The sequence below is a fragment of the Chiroxiphia lanceolata genome, chromosome 22 (assembly GCF_009829145.1).
Source record: "Chiroxiphia lanceolata isolate bChiLan1 chromosome 22, bChiLan1.pri, whole genome shotgun sequence".
Classification (NCBI taxonomy): domain Eukaryota; kingdom Metazoa; phylum Chordata; class Aves; order Passeriformes; family Pipridae; genus Chiroxiphia; species Chiroxiphia lanceolata.
This window is the reverse complement of record NC_045658.1, coordinates 6,101,000-6,120,117: the sequence shown is the minus strand read 5'-3', so window position 1 is coordinate 6,120,117 and position 19,118 is coordinate 6,101,000. Positions and strand designations below refer to the sequence as shown.

Here is a 19,118-nt window from a genome sequence, read left to right as displayed (position 1 = left end):
CAGCTCTGTCACCAGTCTGTCACTGAAACATTCCCGATTCCAGAAGATTCCTTGGAGAGGGAGCTCAGTAACCTTTTGAAAAGTAGAAGTCCGCGGAAGCAGAGCCTGTGTGAACTCAAGGATTAAACCATGAGTGACTGCAGAGTTTGTATCTGACATGGAATTATTCCCTTCCCAGCTTCCCTGCACTGCTACCCCAGCTTTGCCAACCACTCCTCGTGCTCTCTTCCAGCTGGATGTGGCACATTTCCCTCATCCTGGGGGAGGACAGGGATGGAAATCACTTGTCTGCTTGTGGCTCGGACACCTGAGGGACAAGCTCTGAGCACTCGGGGCCTGTTGGGATCAAAGTAATAAATACAAACCCTGGGAAGGGTATTTGGGGGGAAAAGATGTTCTGGGGATACTTGATGGACTGTGGAGTTGAGTGAGGCAGGGCTGCTGTGCCCCACACCCTCCTCCTGGGGTTTAGGCTTGTGTAGAACTTCTTGTGTTGCAGAGCACCAGGATCTAAAACAAGGGCAGAAACACTTCCAGAGTATTAAACTGCTCCTTCTTCCTTCCCCAGTCTGCCTCCAGTGCAGCCCAGCTGAGCCATCCTGGTGGCTGATGGAGTTCTGCTCCTGTTTTCCAGCAGTTCCCAGGGATCCACACAGTTCAACTGCACCATCTGACGCTTTTCTTTAAAAAAAAAAAAATTTTTTTTTTTTTAATTCTCTGTACAGCACATACTTGATAAATTCTTTGTCATTAAAACTAATTTGGAAGAGTTTTTTACATTCCAGTAACCAGTCTCAGAGTCTCTGTTGCCCAGGGTGAGGAAGCAGCTGATGGAGAAGTTCAGTTGCACTACTGGAAATTAAATATAAAAAAATGCCAAAGAAACAATTTGAAACAGAACTAGCAGGAACTGAAGGAGCTCATTCCAGGGCCTTGTCAGTGCTTCAGTCTGATTCTCCAGGAATAAGTAGTCAGGATCCTTTCTTTTTTCTTCACTATACAAGTGTAAGTTCCTTCATTAATTGCATTTGCAATGATGCTCATGTGATCTTCATTTAAGGATAAATAACCTGGATATGAGTATTCCAGAAGCTCCTTATCCTTATACCAGCTGTCATAAGAAAAACAACAGAAATTAAAACTACAAATGTCTAGCACAGTTCAACGTGTGTGTTAGTTGTTCTTTCTCCCAATAAATTTTTAAGTGCAGAGCAGAGATGGGACTTCAGGAAAACACAGTTGAGTTTTACTCTGTATTTCAGGTGCAACAGGGCACAATCCTGAGTAATTGTGGAGCTTGAATCTCACTAAAAGTTAATGGGAAAAGTTAATGGGAAAAGTTAATGGGAATTTGGGTCCTCAGTCTAAACCAACTCATGGGCCAATCTCTCAGCTTTAAATAACATGCTTGTGTTTTAGTAACAGCTCAATAACAGTGAACTAAAACAATTTAAGGTTTTTTTTCTGTTTTTTCAGAATATGGGTCAGGGAATTTGGCTTGATTGTAGGAATTAGCTTTGTGCTCTGTATGAGAATGGGATTTTATCCTTTTTTGACCTCCTGGTGGTTTCTGAGAGCTCTGCTTTCAGGCCAAAGAAAAGCTCTGCAACGTTCTGATCAATCACTCTTCCAACTCTGGAAGGAGCCAGTGACACCCTCCAGATTATAAACAACTCCATTCCCAGTCACCCAGGTTTGCCATCCTCCCTCATCCTTTCCGTGTGCAAGCTGCAGAGGCTCCCAAGGACTGGGAGGAGGGATGGGGCACTTACTAGACTTTGCCTTTTTTATGGATGATCTTCTGCCCGCAGCGGAAGGTGACGTTCCTGCCCTCAGAAACCGTCTTGGTCTTGGTCCTTGGCGGGGGCAGAGTCGGGGGCACCGTTGGAAATGGGAATTCTGTCCCCCCCAGAGAGGAGAGAGGGAAGTGGCAGCAGTTAGTGAGCAGCTCTCATCAGCAAGTTTGGTCCTTCCAAAACACTTGCACAGAATTAGGCTGTCATTTAAGGAGCCTTGAAAGTATGAATTTGAAAACGAGCGGTTCTTGGATGGACACGTAACATGATTTACATGCAAAGATAAAAACTTACTTTGTGATGTGTAAACTGAGATGGATAAAAATCAACTAGTCCACAGCTATGGAAGAGGATATGAACAGTCCCAAAAGTGTTATACAAACTCATATATGAGTTTATAATTGATTGCATCTCTCCATTAATCTGGCCTAAAAAAACCCCAGTGCTGTGCTGGAGAAAGAGGTACCAGTTCCATGGTACATCTTAAGGCCAGTTATTTGTCTGAAGTTAATTCCACAGCTGCAGCAACTTGGCCTGATCCTGCATTAGTCCCTTATCTGGATCAGTAAAACTGAGAGGCTGGATCACGATTAACATCCTTTATTTCCTTTTCTGGGAGCAGCTCAAGCCCAGCTGTGCTTGAGACACCCCTTGTGTTTCTGTCCCCTCCCTGCCTCAGGAACTGCCCTGCAGCCCTTCCCTCTCCCTGCCTGTGGTATTTGTCCCCTGTCACTGGTTCAGTTAAACTAGAGAGGAATGAGACAGTTTAATGTTTAAACATAAAAGCTGCCCCCTAATTCCAGGCCTTCACCTTAAATACCTGAGACCCCATCTCTGTTGTGCTGCCTAGAGCTGCATCACTTGCACCCACTGATCTCTAGTGTGAAATTAAGATCCTGCCTCTCCCTAAATAACTTCTACCTCCTCCCTCTACGTAAAACCCCTCCCCAAATCCCAGAAGAAACCTTGGATACCGTAGCAGAAGTCACAGGTGGATGGGCAGTGCTTCTTCATCAGCTTCCTGCGCTTCTCACAGAAGCCTTTTTTTGCCCATGCTGGGCACATAAATAATCTGTCTTTACAGCCTGAAACAGGAGGAGAAATGGGCATTAGAGGGGCTGGGGGAGGGAGTTCCTTCTGAGAAACAAACCAACACTTCACTTAATCAGATCCCTGAGTGTAAATGGGGGAGCTGGGACAGGGAAGAATCTAAAGGAGGAGCACAAACAGAGCTGGGATCTGACACCACAAGAGCTCCACAGGATCTAGAGCCCTGGTTCCTCACCATAAAGCCTGTGGATTCCCCACACTTCATCCTGGGAGATGGTCTTTTTCCCAGTCAGGGTGGCGTTGATGTGCATGAGGGCGTTGGGGTTCAGGGAGTGCATCAGGCCCAAGGCGTGGCCTATTTCATGAGCTGCTACATGGACCAGGTCTGTCAGCCAAACACCTGGAAGGAAGGGAAAACCAGCTGGAATTGTGTGGTAAAGTGTGTTTGCTAATCCTAAACCCAGAGGAAATAGTTTAGCACTAGCATGGTCCTGTCAAAGGTTGCCCCAGTTTCATCTTCTTTGTTGGGTCCAAATAAAGCCAATTATTTCCACATGCTCCTAATTTCCAGCAGCAGGACACAGAGCAGTGCCAGACTCCAAAGGAGCAATGTTTGAAGGCCTGTCCCTGTGCAACACTCACTCTTGTCAGGTTCCTACAGCCCTGGGCTGGAACTGGAAATGGGGTTTTTAGCAGGAATATTCCAGTCTGAAAGGGCCTCCACTGAGCTCTGCATCCCCCTCAGCCCACAGGACAAACTCAAGCCTCTTGGCAGCATCCTGAACCCTGCATCCAGCAGGGGTGGATTTTAACTGAAGGCTAAGACTGAACTATGGGGTAATTCCATGGAATAATTGAGCCAGAAACAGCCCTGCCACCCCACAGGGTCCCTTGGCCCAGCTGAGTCACGGGGCAGAGGAGCAGCTTCCAAACCCCCACAAAACCACAGTTGGCTCTGTTGCCCCTTTCCCACGTCAGATAAACCCCAGATTGAAAGCTAAATCCCAGGCACTCCCTGTTACCTTTCTTCCAGCTGAACCTGGTGTTCCCCAGGATCCAGTACTCGTGGTCATCGAAGTGGATTTCTCCGTGGGGTGGGAAGAAGGCGTGGGCCAGTTCCCCCGTGGTGCCATCGAAGCAGTGGTGGGTGAGGGACTCCAGACAGTCCGTGTGGTTGATGGAGTAGAAGCCTGTGGAAAAAGAAAAAGCAGCAGATTGAGTGGATCTGGCAGGGTCAGTGAACTCCTGAGTCACTAAAAAGGTCTCTGATGGGATCCCACGTGTTTTCCGACCTCCAGAGCCACAAAAGCAAAGACAAATGCAAAGTAACTGATGGCCACGTGCTGCCCCTGGATTTAGAGCTGTTCCCAGTGGACACAAATAAGTTTACTTCCCAGCAGGGAATGCTGAGCTTGTCTTGCAACATCACGTGGAAATGATTTTTTTTAAGAGAGAAGCTGAACTGATAACCCCGGGACGGAACTGTTCTATTTTAAATGCCAATAAGCAGGGGTAGAGTTACAGTGAGAGCTGCTCCCCATCTCTTTGTCAGCACCACAGCAGGATCACAGTGCATCCTGCATCCCCTGGAACTGGGGACCTGGAGCTCACAGGGAGCAGGACAGACCCCTGGAAGCACATCATGTGCTCTGAGCAGGGTCCTGCAGCACCAGAGCCAGTTGCGAAATGATGGGGAGTCTGCTGGTTGTCTCAGTCCTGCTGCCACATGCACAGGAAATCAGGATCTCACACAGACCATAAATCCCAGGAAGGATTTACATCTGAGGTTGAGGTTGAGCAGAAAAACTTCAGCACTGATGTTTTTCCAGGTCCCAGGAACTCCAGAACAACTACAGAGCAAGAGAGGGGCAGGAGGGAGGGGAGGGAGCCAAGGCAGTGCTCCAGTGGGATCAACAAAAGGGAGACTAAACCCAGGAACAACTGGAATCCGTCTCCTGCCCTGGCTCTGTGTGACCCTGGGCATGGCACTTCACCTTCCAACAATCAGATTCCCAATCTGCAGGACAAGAATCTACAGATTCTTATTCTTCTGCAAAATTCCCCATTTGTGGAATAGGAATCTCTGGATTTCCCCATTTGTGGAATACAAATCTGGGGATTTCTGCATTTCTGGGACAGGAATCTGTGGATTTCCCCATCTGTCCCAGTGGCAGAGTGTTAATTCTTAGCAAATCCCTAAAGCTTCCTGACCACAAGGTTCACAGAAAGCGTTAATCATGATGATGATGATGATTTCCTAAATATTAACAAGGAATTTTAATAAAAATCAATAAAAATTAAAAAGCAATAAAAGCTAAAATAATAAGTAATAAAAGCTAAAATAATAAGTATTAAAAGCTAAAAGTAGTTTCTCTGAAAATTATAAGCAATAAAAGCTAAAAGCAGTTTCTCTGCCTGACTAAAGGACGCCCCAACCCTCCTCCAAGAGGCCGAGCCCGCCTGGCACAGGAGGAACATCTCCTGCCTCCCACCCCCTGCTTTACACACTGGAAGTCAATCCCTGGATCCCTCGGGGACTCACCGATTTTGAGGTCGCTGGGGAGGTGCCGGGGGACCTCCCTGAAGCTGAAGGGGGACACCTCGCTCCACATGCGGAACGCGGCCGCCAGCCCCCGGCGCGTGTCCCTGGCGCTCAGCAGGTTCCTCGGGAAGGACAGGATTCTGCAGGGACACACGACAGCTTCAGGAAAAACACCCTCCCCTCCTCAAACACCGGCTGGAGGCCGCTGTCAGACAGACAAGGATTTCTGTTCACTCCAACAGGTTCAAATCGGGTGTTGTCTGTACTGGATGTTACCCACGTTTAATGAACCCCCACGGGGATGAATAAAGAGCTGGTGTTCTCTACAACCACGTGCTCTGCACTACAGCTTTTGCTCCTCCTCTCAAGCACAGCACTTAAGACAAGGTTCTCTCAGATAACTGTTTTTATCCTGATGTCTCCCAGTCTGCTGTGCAGGGTTGCTGGAAGAGGAAACAACTGCATTCCAGTAGCAGGGAACTCCTGCTCCTGACACTTGGGCTACCATGGATGTGAACAATGGTGTAAAATACTCCCAGGTAGAACTTCTGAAAGAGAGCCCCAAAGAATATCAGACTTGTATTCCTATCAAGTTATTTCCTTTGGAAAAAAGCTCTAAATCCCATGGGAGAGAGACCCAAGAGAGGTTTTTGGTTAGGCTACGGGGCGAGCTGGGGGACAACTGGTGCAGGCCCTGTTTGTACCATGGGAATGCACAGATGGCTCCTGGAAACTTACCTTGGCCCACGGGAAGATCTGCATTCAGGGAATTGCCTCAATGGGGAAAAGTTGGGTATATTCTCTATCCCCTCTGGTTGTTTTTTAGCTATGCTGATTATGTTCTCCCTTCGTCCCAGCACACCCTAAAGGGAGCAGAAGGTTTCGTATCAAGCCAGGCTGTTAATGAGGGGAAACCTGGACAATTAAGGCTCTGGTGAGGCTGAGCCTGTTTGGGATGCTCCTGTAAAGGAGCACAGCATTCCCTCACCCCAGGATTGTCAAGGGCTTTTTACTGTTTACTAATAATCCAAGAGCTGAAATCCTTTCCCAAAGACAACAGGGAGAGAGATTCCTAAAAGCACCAAGAGCTCTGTCCTCCTGAAATCAGAGAGATCTCGAAATCCCAACAGGGATTTCCCTCGGGGATGGTTTAGGTTCAAACAGAACTGTTAAAAACATCAGCATGACAGAGTTAGTCCTCCAGTCACCACCTTCTGAGGGAGGTCCCTGCTCAGGAAGCCTGAATCTGCCCTGAAGGGTTTCACTGAAGTGAGAGGTGCAGCATTTGTAGGATTATTCCTATTTCAGAGTGGCTTTAGCAGCTCTCCCTGCACAGGGCTGAGCAATAACCACATGGGCAATACCCAAACCCGTGGCAGGAAGAACTCAGGCCCCAGGATCCCTCTTACTTGTAGGTCAGGTTGAAGTGGTCCCATCTCAAGTGCCCCGGGGTGATCGTGTAGCGTTTTCTCCGCGCTGGAGGACGAGGGAAAGCTGGGCTTTGCAAAGCTGAGGAACCCTCTCTGTGCAGGCCAGGGGATGTGGCATCTTCCTTAAAGACAAAGCAGTAGGTTGGAAGGGACGGGAGACACCCCAGGCCTGAACAGTGTGCAGTAAAAAAGACCAGTACAGGACATCTGCAGGCTGGGGAGCACAACTGGAGCTGCCTTGGGGGTGTCCAGGAGACAAGATGGTCCTGTCTGGCTGCACCATCCCACCCCAGGGCACTGCAGCCACCCTCCTCTTGGATTGTGGCACAGATGGAGCAGAAATGAAGCTTCAGGAGGCTTCTGGCCACGGCAAGTGCTGCAGCTCTGCCTGGAAAGTTTTCATTTCCTTTTCGCTTTCCTGTTGCTCTCCAGCCTCGCCACAGAAGAAATGTAAAGCTGGAAAAATGACTAAAACAGGCAGCTCTTTGTGCAGAGAGCTCTTTATAAGAGCTGTGCTGTGGATCTGAAATGCCTTCAAAGTAAACAGCAGCCCTGGAAACCCTGGAGAGGATTTAAACCATCGAACAGTAAAAGACATCAAATTTAGTGACACGTCTGACTCCAATTAGAAAAGCCTTTTCATCCTGAGCAGTGGAGGTAAAAGAATGGGACCCAACATGGTTTTCTGGATGGCTTCCTGCTCTGTCTCCCCTTTCCAGGACTAAGACACTGAATATCTGTGAGCCATCTTTGCTCCAGAGGCACCAGGACACTTCCCAAGTGACAGGTATGGCAGCTGTGGTACAAAAGCTGCACCAGCTCGAGTCTGTTCAGCCTCACAGCACATTCCACAGGAAATAAGAGCTGTCCTCATTTTCCTCATGGAAGAACCAAGGCTCTGAGAGCCAAAGCAGCACGTCCCTGGTGTCACAGTGAGGCAGTGGCAGGGGAGGACAAGAGCCCTGAAGCGACGGCTGCCAGATGTGCCCGGAGCACCAGCACTTACCATCCTGAGGGATTCCATCCCAACAGCAAACCAGCCTCCTTTCTCATGTCTCACTGCCACTCTTCCTTCCACCCTGATCTAATCTCAGCCTCTTTCTTTCCCAGGAGGGCAGTTTTCAGCCTTTCCTGCAGCTCAGCCCTGGCTCTGACTCACCATCAGAGCCCAGCACAGTCTTTGCCCACAAGGAACTCGAGGGACACCCCGGAGAGCAGAGGTGGAACCAGCACTGCCCCCCGAGCTGAAAGGCTTTGGCAGGGGGTTGGATCACAGCTTTGGGTCACTCAGCTCAAGGCCCTGCCCCTTCCTCCCCAGGCACAGGTGATGTGGGTGCAGTGGCTGTTGTCTCTCTCCCTTCACTTCCAGTGGCTTCTACTCTGAGAATGCCACTTTCCCTCCATATGAAAGGAAAATTTCGCATCCTTTTGAGCAGCACAGACAAGGTGAAGGGTCTGTTGGAGCTGCAAGAGAAGCCTGGAGAAGATTAGCTCATAATTACAGGATAATAAGTTATCTTCCCCTTTTATTTTTTTTTGCAGTTCTTTCAAGCAGTGGAGCATTATGCAAATCCTTTCTGTCTTTGTTGTTTTCTCTGCAATCCCGTGCCAGTATTGGGGTTGATTACATTATTAATGTAATCTGGCATCAGTCAGGAAGAGCCCAGGATTACTGGGAATTCTGTCAGTCTCTGGACTCCAGCTCAGGAGATTTGTTAACTCACACTGGGGTGAGCAGCTCTCTGTCCCTGTGCTGGATGCTCCTGCTCCTGAGCAAAGCCAGAACACTGAATTTGCTCTCTCCTGCAGCCCCAAGGGAGAAAAATGATTGTCTTTTCTACAGCCATTGAGCTCAAAACCCTCAGGCCATTCATTAGTGCTGAACAGGCAAAGGGAAACAATTAAAATAATGTGTCACTAGTGAACTTATCCTCAAAATCCAAATCAAACTGAGGGTGACCCAGGCCCAGCATCAACCCCTGAGACATGAATGGGACCCACTGGACCAAAAGAGGTGCAGAGGCTGAGTTCTCTTGCTCAAAACTTCTGCCTGTCTCTGTTCTCCTTTAGGCTCAGTTCTACCCACCACTGGTGCAACAAAATGCTTTTAATTAAGAAAAGCCTTGCAGAATGAATTGGGGGAGGGTAGGGAAGCGCCCAGAGCACAGCTCAGACGTGGGGTTCTGACAGAAATGGAGTGACCTCGTTAAAAATTCACAGTATAACTTCCATCAAAGGATCTGTCCAGGTGCCAGAGATCCAAGACTTTGGGAATACAAAGAACTGAAGAGGTCAGATACTCCCAGGAAGAAACTCATTCAGCTGTGGGTTAAGGTCTCAAAAACTCCAAAATGCTTGGGAGGTACTAGAAGGGCAGGTGTTCAGTTCTCCCTCTCAACAACACACATAGTTGTTGTTGAAATTATATATATAATCTCAAATATATATGAGACATATATATATATATAAATATAAAGGCAGACACTGGCCAACATCCCTGCTCTGCATTATTCCCCCTTGCAGTCAGACCTCCAGTAAGTTACTTCACTGAGCTGTAACGACTGTAATTAATTCCCTTCTCCCTCCTGGCCACGCAGTTCCCCTCTCAAACCACACAATAACATAACTCTGAATCAGGACCAATTAATAACAGCCTTGAGCATGTGATGCAAACAAGGGGGGCCAGTGCCAAGAGCTTCATAAACACAAAAAAAAACCCAGGAGAAGATGCACTTAAAGATTTTTTTTTTTAAATATAAATTTAAAAGCCAAATTTAAGCTAAAAGCAAAAATAAAGATCAGCTCCTGAAAGTCCCAGAGCCTTACCAGAGTTCCCCCTGGATTCAGATTCTCCCAGCACGTCTTAATAATGGATGGACCTTGAATGAGAGTAAATACCAGCCAAGAGTTCTGTAGGACCCAGTTTAGGTCCTACACAAGCCCTGAGTTCCTAGGAAAGCTCAGCTGCTCCAGAAATCCCAGGACATGCAATGCCACATCATCCCAGGCTGGGAGAGCAGAGGATTCACAGGAACAGCCAAAGCTCCGGGGGAAAACAACCCAAATTTTTTGTGCCTCCACTGTTTGGTTACCCCAGACTGCAAACACCTCTGACAACCTGACTCCACTGGGATGCACCATCACCTTTAGGGATCCTTTGCCAAAAGGGACTCAACCAGCCCTAAACACACCTTGTTACCCTACGAGATATTTCTCTATTTAGATCAGATATCTCTCTCTGTATTCAGATTTCTCCCTGAATGCATCCACCTTCCAAACAGAATATACAGGTATTTGATACCCCACACCCCTTCCAGGCATTTGAGAATCAGATCCCTTCTCCTACCTGACTTTCCTGAACTGCAGCTCCAGCTGGATATTCCACAACCGCCAGCAGAGCCACCACAGGGAACAGGCACAAAAATCCCACCACGGTTCTCCAGCCACTGCTCTTTTTTTTGTCCAGTGAGGGGAAGCCTTTCCTGCTGTCTGCACAAAGTCCTTCTGCTTGGTCCATGTCTCTCTTTAATAGTTTTTGGAGGGAGCTGGGACAGGCACTAAGACATCCCCTGCACTGAGCTCATCTTGTGCTCACATTTGGAGCATCTGCGAGGAGCCCGTTGCAGCTCCTGCCAAAGCTGTGCAGAACCACCAGAGCTTCAAAAAAAGCTCTCAAAAAATTAAAAAAAAAAAAAAGAAAAAAAGGAAAAAAAAAAAAAACCAACTAGACTTTACATTAAGCCTCTTCCCAATGTGCCAGAGATTCTCTCAGGCTCTGCCAAGTGGGATCATGTTACTGCAGCTGAAATTTGGGCTGGCGGAGGAACAGCAGCAAAGTGAAACAAGCTGGGCTGGACATGAACTCCTTTCTTTAACTGTGTAATCAACAGGGGACAAATCTGCAGTTGTCAGCTTTATGTAATGAAAGAATTGGGGGAGGGGGCAGCACAGGGAATCCAGCAGCCAGCATCATGCCCTTGGAATGTTTCATTAGGGATGCTGAACGCTGGAGAGCTGTCATTTGTCAAGGGCTTGTCTTCAGGAGGAGAGAGAGAAACAAGATGCAGTGAGAGCAGGCAGGGCTTTCTCTGCTTGGGAAACTGCTCGAGGAGTTTACAAACTCACAGAAAAGTAAACATCAGCTCCCTCTCCCATCAAGCTCAGCAAGGGATCTGCAAGTTTCTGGTGTACTTGGGTGATCACACTGAGGAAGATGAGTATTTTCAGAACCGTACTGATTTTGGGGTCACACAGACTGACTTGGGGAAGTGGCTACTTTGTCTTGAGCTGGGAGGTTCCTGGAGGCATCTCCAGGCTCCAGACTTGAATTGGTTCAGGACTTTTTTAAAAAGCTTACTCAGAAATTCTCAGGTTTTCAGAGACAGCTGCACTTTCCTGTGGGGTCACCCCCTGGTCCTGAGGGGGGGAGTGACCTCAGCTCCAGTTCTGCCCAGCCAGAGGAAAAGGAACTCTGCAAGCTCCCAGTTTCACAAGCAAATGCCAGGGAGGAGGGGGGGTAGGTCTGTTGCCAGCCCATATAAAACATTCCTTGGGGGTATCTGAGGCATTTGAAAGGTTTCAGAAAATTCTTGTAATCGTAATAAAGAACAATTGTTTCATTTGCATTTTTTCCCCCTAGTTCATGAGCTTGCAACGTTTCATAATTTTCATGTATTTTCAGACTAAAGCTGGCCTGGAGCTTTTCAAACAACTCAGAATAAATAAGACCAATGAGTCTGTGTGTACAATTGCACGAAAATTTTCCCTTTCCATTCCCACCAAGCTCTCCCCTGGAGAAAACCCATGTTTTCTGCAGAGAGAGGACAACGTGCAGCAGTTGTTCAGATACCAGAAGGACAGAATAAGGGGTAACATGGAAGGAAGCTATGGATAGAATTACAAAGGGAAGCTGGAACTGTGATGAAAAGCAGAAAGCCAGGGTGCAGGGCTCTACCTCCCATGGAATTGGCTCACCTCAGCTGCTGCTGCAGCTTTCTAGGGATGGTTCCTCCCTCCCCAGTAGCACAGTTGGCAGAAGGAACGTGCCTGTGCATGAACCCTCTGAAAAAGCCCTTTGTTTGGAGCTCCAAAGAGAGATGCAAATGCAGCTCCGTTTGTGGTTTGAGCTGCAGATCAAAGCACCAAGTGAGAAAGTGGGAACAACAAACTCCTGAAGGATCAATGCCTCGAGTCCCCCTGAACAAGCTGCTTTCTGTAGGTGAGAACACACCTACAAAGACTGATTGAGAAGGGAGTCTTGAACGAAAAACTGCCTTGGAATGGGGCTCAGAACCTTCAGCCAAGAGCTCTTCTCCAGTAAAACAGCACTGGCTTGAAAAGAAAAATATTGCTATCAAAGAGTGCTGGAAGAACACTGAGTTTCGGTCACAGAACTGCGCAAGAGCTTCAAGTGCCTCTGCCTTTCACCCAGCCAGGAAGAGTCAGCAGTGCTTGAAAATCAACTTATGCACTGCACATCCACCTCCTCAGAGCAGGGGATCTCACACCAGTCCTGACTGCACTGAACCTGCACCTTGCAGGGTGAGACCCACGGCACCGGGCAGGAGAAAGACTTGCCTGAGGCAGAGGGTGGAATCTTGAAGAAGAGCAACCTGAAATCTTCTAAGCACACAGTCAGGGCCTTGTTTCTGTGAAGAGGAGCACAGGAACCTGAGCTTTAAAGCACAGATTGGGAACTCGCACAACCACAGCCCGAGGGAACCGGGAATTTCCTTTGTCCCACTGTAAAGAAAGTTTTTGTAAAATACTTCCCAGCACAGAACCTTGCAGAGTTACTGTACAGAGCTTTAGTAACAGTGCATTCTTAGGACCTCATTGTTTCTGAATACTTATTCATGCAGTTACTAAAGGTTAGCACAGCCAAGACAGCCCTTTTCCCAGGAGTTACTGGAATATTCTGGATGGGAAGGGACCATACTGCCTGTGAGCCACTTATCTTGTGCCACATGCAGTGGCTGAATGGGAATCTTTACCTGCAGAGACGACTCACAACCTCTGTGACATTTAGGATCCTGCTTCCCTGCCCTTAGTTCACTTCCCCCCCGTGCTGGGAATGCTCTGTGCCCATTCACCCAGAAATCCAGTGCCTGTGCATCCAAGCCCACCAAGCCACTGGCTGCAGGATGCTCTAAAAACTCCTCAAGTTCAAGCCAAATATTTGCTGAGAAAGCACCTCAGCAGCAAGGCCAGGACAAAGCCCAGTTTTCGGGGCAGTGAGAGGTGGGGAGAGCTCTTGTGCTCCTGTGCTGAGGCATTCAGGGCTCACAGATGGAGCTCGTGGAGCCAAGGGAGACACGTGAACCCACTGCTGTGCACAAACACCACTCCTGAGAAAGCCTCTGTGCACCTGGATCCACCAGGGCACCAGCTCTGGCCAGAATTCCCAGTGTCACTGGTGAAAGTATTCCCCACACTCAGCTCTGAGGGAGCTGCTGCAGCCTCAGAGTTCTGCTGAGCTCCAGAGGTCTCAGGTTCTGGAGCGAGGATATTTGGTTTGGACTCCAGGCAAGGACTGTCATCCTGACTATATTTGGACAGAAAAACATTCCTGGCTTTGGTTTCTGCACAGTGTCTGAAAGCAGTGGAACACATTACACTGAGGGAACCCATATGGTGGGATGGGGAAAGGGAAGGGAGGCAGGCACAGAACTGACTTTGCTTTGTCTTCATGCTCTTGGCAGTGCCCAGGACCTGGATATCTTTTGGAGGGAGCTGGGATTGTCCAAGCAAACAGTCAGGGATGCATATCCCGAGATCCCTGCATGCACTAAATGTCCCTGGAGCAGCAGGCTCTGACCAGCTGTCAGGAGGGAAGGAATGTTTATGTGGAATGTTGCATAAAACCCACAATGCCCAACTAGAGACTATGGAAAACATAAAGCCCTGGATCATTTGCACAGCACAACACGCTTTCCTTGTTCAATCACCTCAGCCTGGCTTTGCTCTTTTCACTTAATTGCTGAAATGTTCAGTTTAAAGGGGGGCTGCTGTGTAATGCACAACATATGGCTCCATTCCCCAGGGCAAGCTTCAGCTCAAATAGAAATACTTTTTCACTTCTGTGGATTATTCTTAGTATTTCTCCCCTTTCCTTTATTCAGCACTGTTAACATTAAATGTTATTTTCAGCACTATTTCCAGCATCTCTGCCCCATCCCAGAGCAAAGCCAGCCCTGGTACCCAGGCCAGGGAGGACACTGGCACTGCTTCACTCAAGTCCCCAAAACAGCACAGGAACAATCCCTTACAACAAGTATTACAACAATCCACAACAACAAACTTGTGCTAAGAGATGCCACAGAGAGAACAACCATCAGAGCTAGAACTGCAGCTGCCTGACTGTCCCAAGGGAATCTCACCTCTCACGAAACCTCTTGTTTATTCATGGATAAGAGCCCATTATTCAGGATTAAAACAAACCACCCCCATCAGCTTCCCCTGTTGTGGATTGAGAGTTCTACAGGGAGGTGGGAAAGAAGAAGAACCTGATCTCTGCCCCTGTCTGATGGCTCAAGGCACGAGGATCAACATCTCATCTCCAGGGCACTGGTCCAAACCCAGCCCCAGGCCAGGAAGGGGGAAAGCACAGGGGTGAATGTGATTTACCACAGATCAGCTCCTTGGTGGCCCATGTGAAAAGAATTAGGAAACCCTCATATAGCTCTTACTTTTAAAAGCACTCACAGATTTAGCCCTGCAGCTCACAACCTGGGGGGGGTGGGGAAAACAACCCAACAACCCAACATTCCTGCCCGGGGTTCCTGTGGGAATGGCAGTTCAAATTTGTGCTTTTTCAGTGGGTCAGCCACTAAAAAAAGGATTGTACGTGCTGCAACAGGGAGCAGCTTTCCCCAGGGAGGGGGAGAACAATAATGATGCTCTTCAGCCCCCAAACATTCTCCCGCTTTCTGTCGTGCAGCCCCTCGTGATCAGCATCTGCTGATGTTCCTAGAAAAGTCCACGGTCTGATGAATAACAAATGAGCTGAAAACAAGGGCTCGCTCCAGCTGGCAAAGAAAATGGAATATTTTGCTTGACTGTCAGTTGGAGCTGCAGCTCACAGAGGTGCCTGCACTGGCCTGACCTCGTGTGACCAGAGAGCCCTGACCCCAGGCGGGAGCTCAGCCAGGGCCACGCAGGATTTCAGGAATGAAAAAGAGGGAGAAATTCAGAAATGAGGGAGAAATTTTTCCTCAAATCACAAAGATAACAAAGTGCATCCACAACGGAGGAAGAATTGCTTCCCTGGGTGGGGATGGTTTTGTGGTTGGGGCTGTTATCAATGACCTGTAATCCACTCGTGGATGGACCAATCCTCCCGAAATCCTGGGAGCAGCACGGACCAGTGGGAACAGAATTGAAGGAGAGATGGGCTCTTTACCTGACTCTGCCTTTCAGCAATCTCCCTCTCTACTCCCTCAGCCTCACATGGTCTGTAAAACGTGGATTTTTGGCCACACTTCCAAAGGAAGAGCTTTAGAAACCCCTGTGCCAAGCATGAGACCAGCTGACACCTCGTAACTAAAGCTGTACACCTGAAAACCTCGGGAATATCTAAGGCACAGAGCTGCATGCAGGAGATGACAGAAGGTCCAGTGAAAACCAGGAGCTCCCTAGTTTGTTTGTGGGAGAGCAACTGGTGATAAACATCCAGCAGAAAAGCTGCTCACTGTCCACACCAGTTAAATAATGACAATATTTGCCTTCAAAGGAGCATTTGCTCCTGCTCTGGCACCCCTTTGCCTCCCTTCAGCAGCAGGAACAGCCTCCCTGCTCCTCAAACCAGCAAGAAAACCAACCAGGAGCAAAGGGAGAGAGAGGAGGAGCATCTTCCCCCACTTTTCCTGCCTTATATTCTCCAGCTAAATTGGATTCAGGCTCATCAAGGAAGATAAAAGAGCAGGAGTTCCTTCCCTCCTGCAAAGCCTCCCCCTCCCATGGAGCTGAGCCTGGTGTAGGGGGGCAAAGTTTGCCAAAAACATACTTGGTACAAAGGGGCTCCTCCTCCTGTGATCTGTTCCTGGGGCTCCACTGACCATCCTGGTTCTTCTCTGGTGGGTGCAGAAATTCCCCTTCTTCTTACTGGGAAAATGAAAGGGTTAAAATGGTGCTTCCTCAGAAGCAACCACAGCAGGAAAATTCAGGAAAATAAGAGAGAACACGTAAAAATAACAGAAAATAAAAGAATATACTCCCAAAACAAACACAACATTTATACAAACCATTTCTGTAGCTCTTAAGCAGTTTTTTTTTTTGCTGTGCAAAACTCCCAGCTTGGCGAATTTCAGACATGAAAACAAGCTCAGGAGACCTTAAAATGGAGCTTGAGTTCTGCAAAAAGTCACATCACAAAACTGAGGGGAGCTCTTCTTTCCCTACAAAAATGTCTTTTCATTAGACAGGACGAGAGAAAAAAAAAAAGATAATTTTTAAACCACCTCAATTTTCTGCAACAGCTGCACAGCTCCCAAGTCAAAGGCTCCAGTTGTCCTAGGGTTTTTTTTTTTTTTCCTTTAGGGAAAATAATCACTTGGAAGCCTCTCTTCATTCAGCACCCAAAGAAACTATTAAAAAAAAAAAAAAAGAAAAAAGAAGCAGATACTTCATGTTGTTTTTCCTGAATAAAATGACACCTTTGGGCTGATACTGAACACTTTGCCACCTCTGTCCCCTCTCCCCACATTCAACACACATGATGGACCAGCAGCAGTTTTTACCTTTAGCAAAGTGCTTTTGGATTTATGCAGAGCACAAGTTTTGGATTTATGCAGAGGCTTGTAAAAGAAATGTGTTCAAAAAAGAAACTCTTAGCATGGGGCTGGGGTAATGTATAGCCTGGGAAATTATTCACTTGCATCAAATAGTGGTTAAAGCAGCTCCTGGATGATAAAAATGGCTCAGATTTGTACTTTTACACTTGTGCACTTTGGTGTTGCTGCCCCTCCTCCCCAACACAGCAAACGTTCTGGGGAAGTTTCTGACTTGCTCCAAAGGAATTTCCATGAACACGAACTTCCAGGATACAAGGAAACGAGAATTTCCACCCCTGATTTCACACCAAAGCTGATTCTGCAACTCAGCTTCAGGTTATTTGGGTGTTAAATCCGACCTGAGCAGAGAATTTAGGGGTTAAATCTGATCCATTTTCACAGCCCCCCCCAAAAAAAACCTGCTGAAACTGTAACAACCTCAAGTGAACCATCCTGCTGAATACAACCTACAGGAGTCCAGAATTTGTGAAATAACTCTCTCAACACACCCCTGGGTTGTAAAGTTAATAAACATCCCTGTAACTGCCACCCACTCCACGGAGCTAAAAAATTCCTTTAGAAGCTTTGCCACCTCTTTGCAAAAGGAACAAAGAGAGCAGAGGAACACAGGAGGTTTTTTGCTTGGTTTAAATATTGCTCCAAATACGTAACAAACAGTGTGTTTGGGCATGATTGTGTCATCAGAGAGAAAACACCCCACACAAACACGTATGTGCACAGACACACACGTGTGGCACACGAGCCACACTTCCACCAACAGCTACTTAACAGGATGACTCAGTGGATAATATTTCTTCACTCAGTTGGAAAACACAATACAGCTGGATCCACATTTCAGCTACTGTTTGTACATTCATTTTAATGCTCAGGAAAATATATACTTTATTTTATTAAGTTTTGCTGCAAAACAAAGAAACAAAAATGAAACCCCCTTTTTTTTTTTTTTAATCTTCTCTTCTCTCGTCTCTTAATTATTAACTATTTATTTTCTTTACACTTTGATTGGAGTATTTAACACCTGCCTTTGGCATTATGGATAGAAAGCTCAGGAGTCTCTGAACACACAGTTGTGCCAAAAAAAAAAAAATAAAATAAAATATGGAAGAAGAGTGTCACTTAGAGGTTAGAAATATTTGTTGTAACAACATATTTTCTTCAATCAGTGTTCACTACTTTATCTCTAAGGCACATGCTCTGTCTTTAGGACCTTATTACATCCAGTTTGCCTCTGTTCTGGCGGAGTCCACAGGTTCTGGTTGAGAGAGGACACTCTCAGGACATCCCTCCCTACCCCTGGCAGGCAGCTGGGAGAGCTGGGATCTCCTCAGGGGAAGTGCAGCGTGTGCTCTGCCACCTCCTGCCACGGGATGAGGGGTGAGGAACATCCTGCTCCACCTGCCATGGGGATGAGGAGTGAGGAACATCCTGCTCCACCTGCCATGGGGATGAGGAGTGAGGAACATCCTGCTCCACCTGCCACAGGATGAGGGGTGAGGAACATCCTGCTCCACCTGCCAAGGGATGAGGGGTGAGGAACATCCTGCTCCACCTGCCACGGGATGAGGGGTGAGGAACGTCCTGCTCCACCTGCCACGGGATGAGGGGTGAGGAACATCCTGCTCCACCTGCCAAGGGATGAGGGGTGAGGAACATCCTGCTCCACCTGCCACGGGATGAGGAACATCCTGCTCCAGCCTCTCCTTCCAGGGCAGTCCAGGGAATCCCACCCTGCAGGGCACTGGCTGTGGTGCAGTCCTGGAGCTGGATGCCAGTGGGGAACATCTCCATGTGGAATTCTGTCCGTGTCTCTGCTCCAAAAGGGCTCTTTTACCCCGGGCAGACGGGTCAGAGTCGTTTATGATGGAGGAGCAGCACAGGGGGAGGGGGTGCCAAGGGGCCACCTCCGACACCAGCTGTGTGTGTGACACCTCCCTCTCCTCCAGGGAGGAGCCAAACCCCCAAAACGCAACCAAGGAGGGGGCAGAGGGGGAAGGCAGGGCTGGGGGCACCCCTAGACGAAGATGGGGATCCTCTCTCGGATGGCCTGGCGGCAGATGGGGCACACGGTGAGGGCCGTGCTGCAGTCGGGGCAGGAGCCGTGCCCGCACTGGAACACCAGCTTGATCTGGTCGTCGATGCAGATGGGGCAGGTGATCCTCTCCTCCATCTGCCGGTAGCGGCTCTGCAGCTCCTCCATGAGCTTCCTCTGGTCCGTGGATTCCGAGCTGGGGCTGCACTCCACCTCCGTGCTGTCTGCGGGGCACCAGGGAGGGTTAGTCAGGGTCACACTCCGCCCCTAAACTCTCCTCACTGAGCCTTATCCAGGGATTCCTCAACTAAAAGCCCGGGGGATGCTTTTCAGACTTGGCCAGAAAGTGCTGCTTTCCTCCCTTCTGGTTTGTGTGTGTGTGTGGGTGGGTTTGAGGTGGTTGTGTTTTGTTTTTTTTTGTTTTAAAGGAAACAAAATGTTGGCTGAGATGTCCTGCCTTGGTGCTCTGGAACATGAGAA

At 48.2% G+C, this 19,118-nt stretch overlaps 2 protein-coding genes across 4 annotated transcripts in view; both read right to left on the bottom strand.

Moving 5' to 3' along the window:
* Positions 1-458: 458 nt before the first annotated feature.
* MMP23B (matrix metallopeptidase 23B) lies at positions 459-10,521 on the bottom strand. Its single transcript, XM_032708954.1, has 8 exons — positions 10,165-10,521; positions 6,798-6,940; positions 5,389-5,528; positions 3,869-4,036; positions 3,082-3,246; positions 2,771-2,881; positions 1,773-1,899; positions 459-1,111 (listed from the first exon to the last, which is right to left on the bottom strand). Exons 1-8 carry the CDS (start codon positions 10,333-10,335, stop codon positions 937-939), a joined length of 1,200 nt encoding a protein of 399 aa, XP_032564845.1. The 5' UTR covers positions 10,336-10,521; the 3' UTR covers positions 459-936.
* A 6,891-nt stretch (positions 10,522-17,412) lies between these two features.
* MIB2 (mindbomb E3 ubiquitin protein ligase 2) overlaps positions 17,413-19,118 on the bottom strand; it is a 43,261-nt gene continuing 41,555 nt past the window's right edge. Inside the window, exons 19-21 of one of the 3 annotated variants that reach the window (XM_032709019.1) lie at positions 18,273-18,862; positions 18,121-18,234; positions 17,413-17,966 (exon numbers count right to left, since the gene is read on the bottom strand). In XM_032709019.1, coding sequence (XP_032564910.1) covers positions 18,621-18,862 — 242 coding nt within the window. In that variant the 3' untranslated portion in view covers positions 17,413-17,966; positions 18,121-18,234; positions 18,273-18,620. Of the gene's footprint in view, positions 17,967-18,120; positions 18,863-19,118 lie in introns of all 3 variants that reach the window. The other 2 variants (XM_032709018.1, XM_032709020.1) reach the window with 2 other exon arrangements.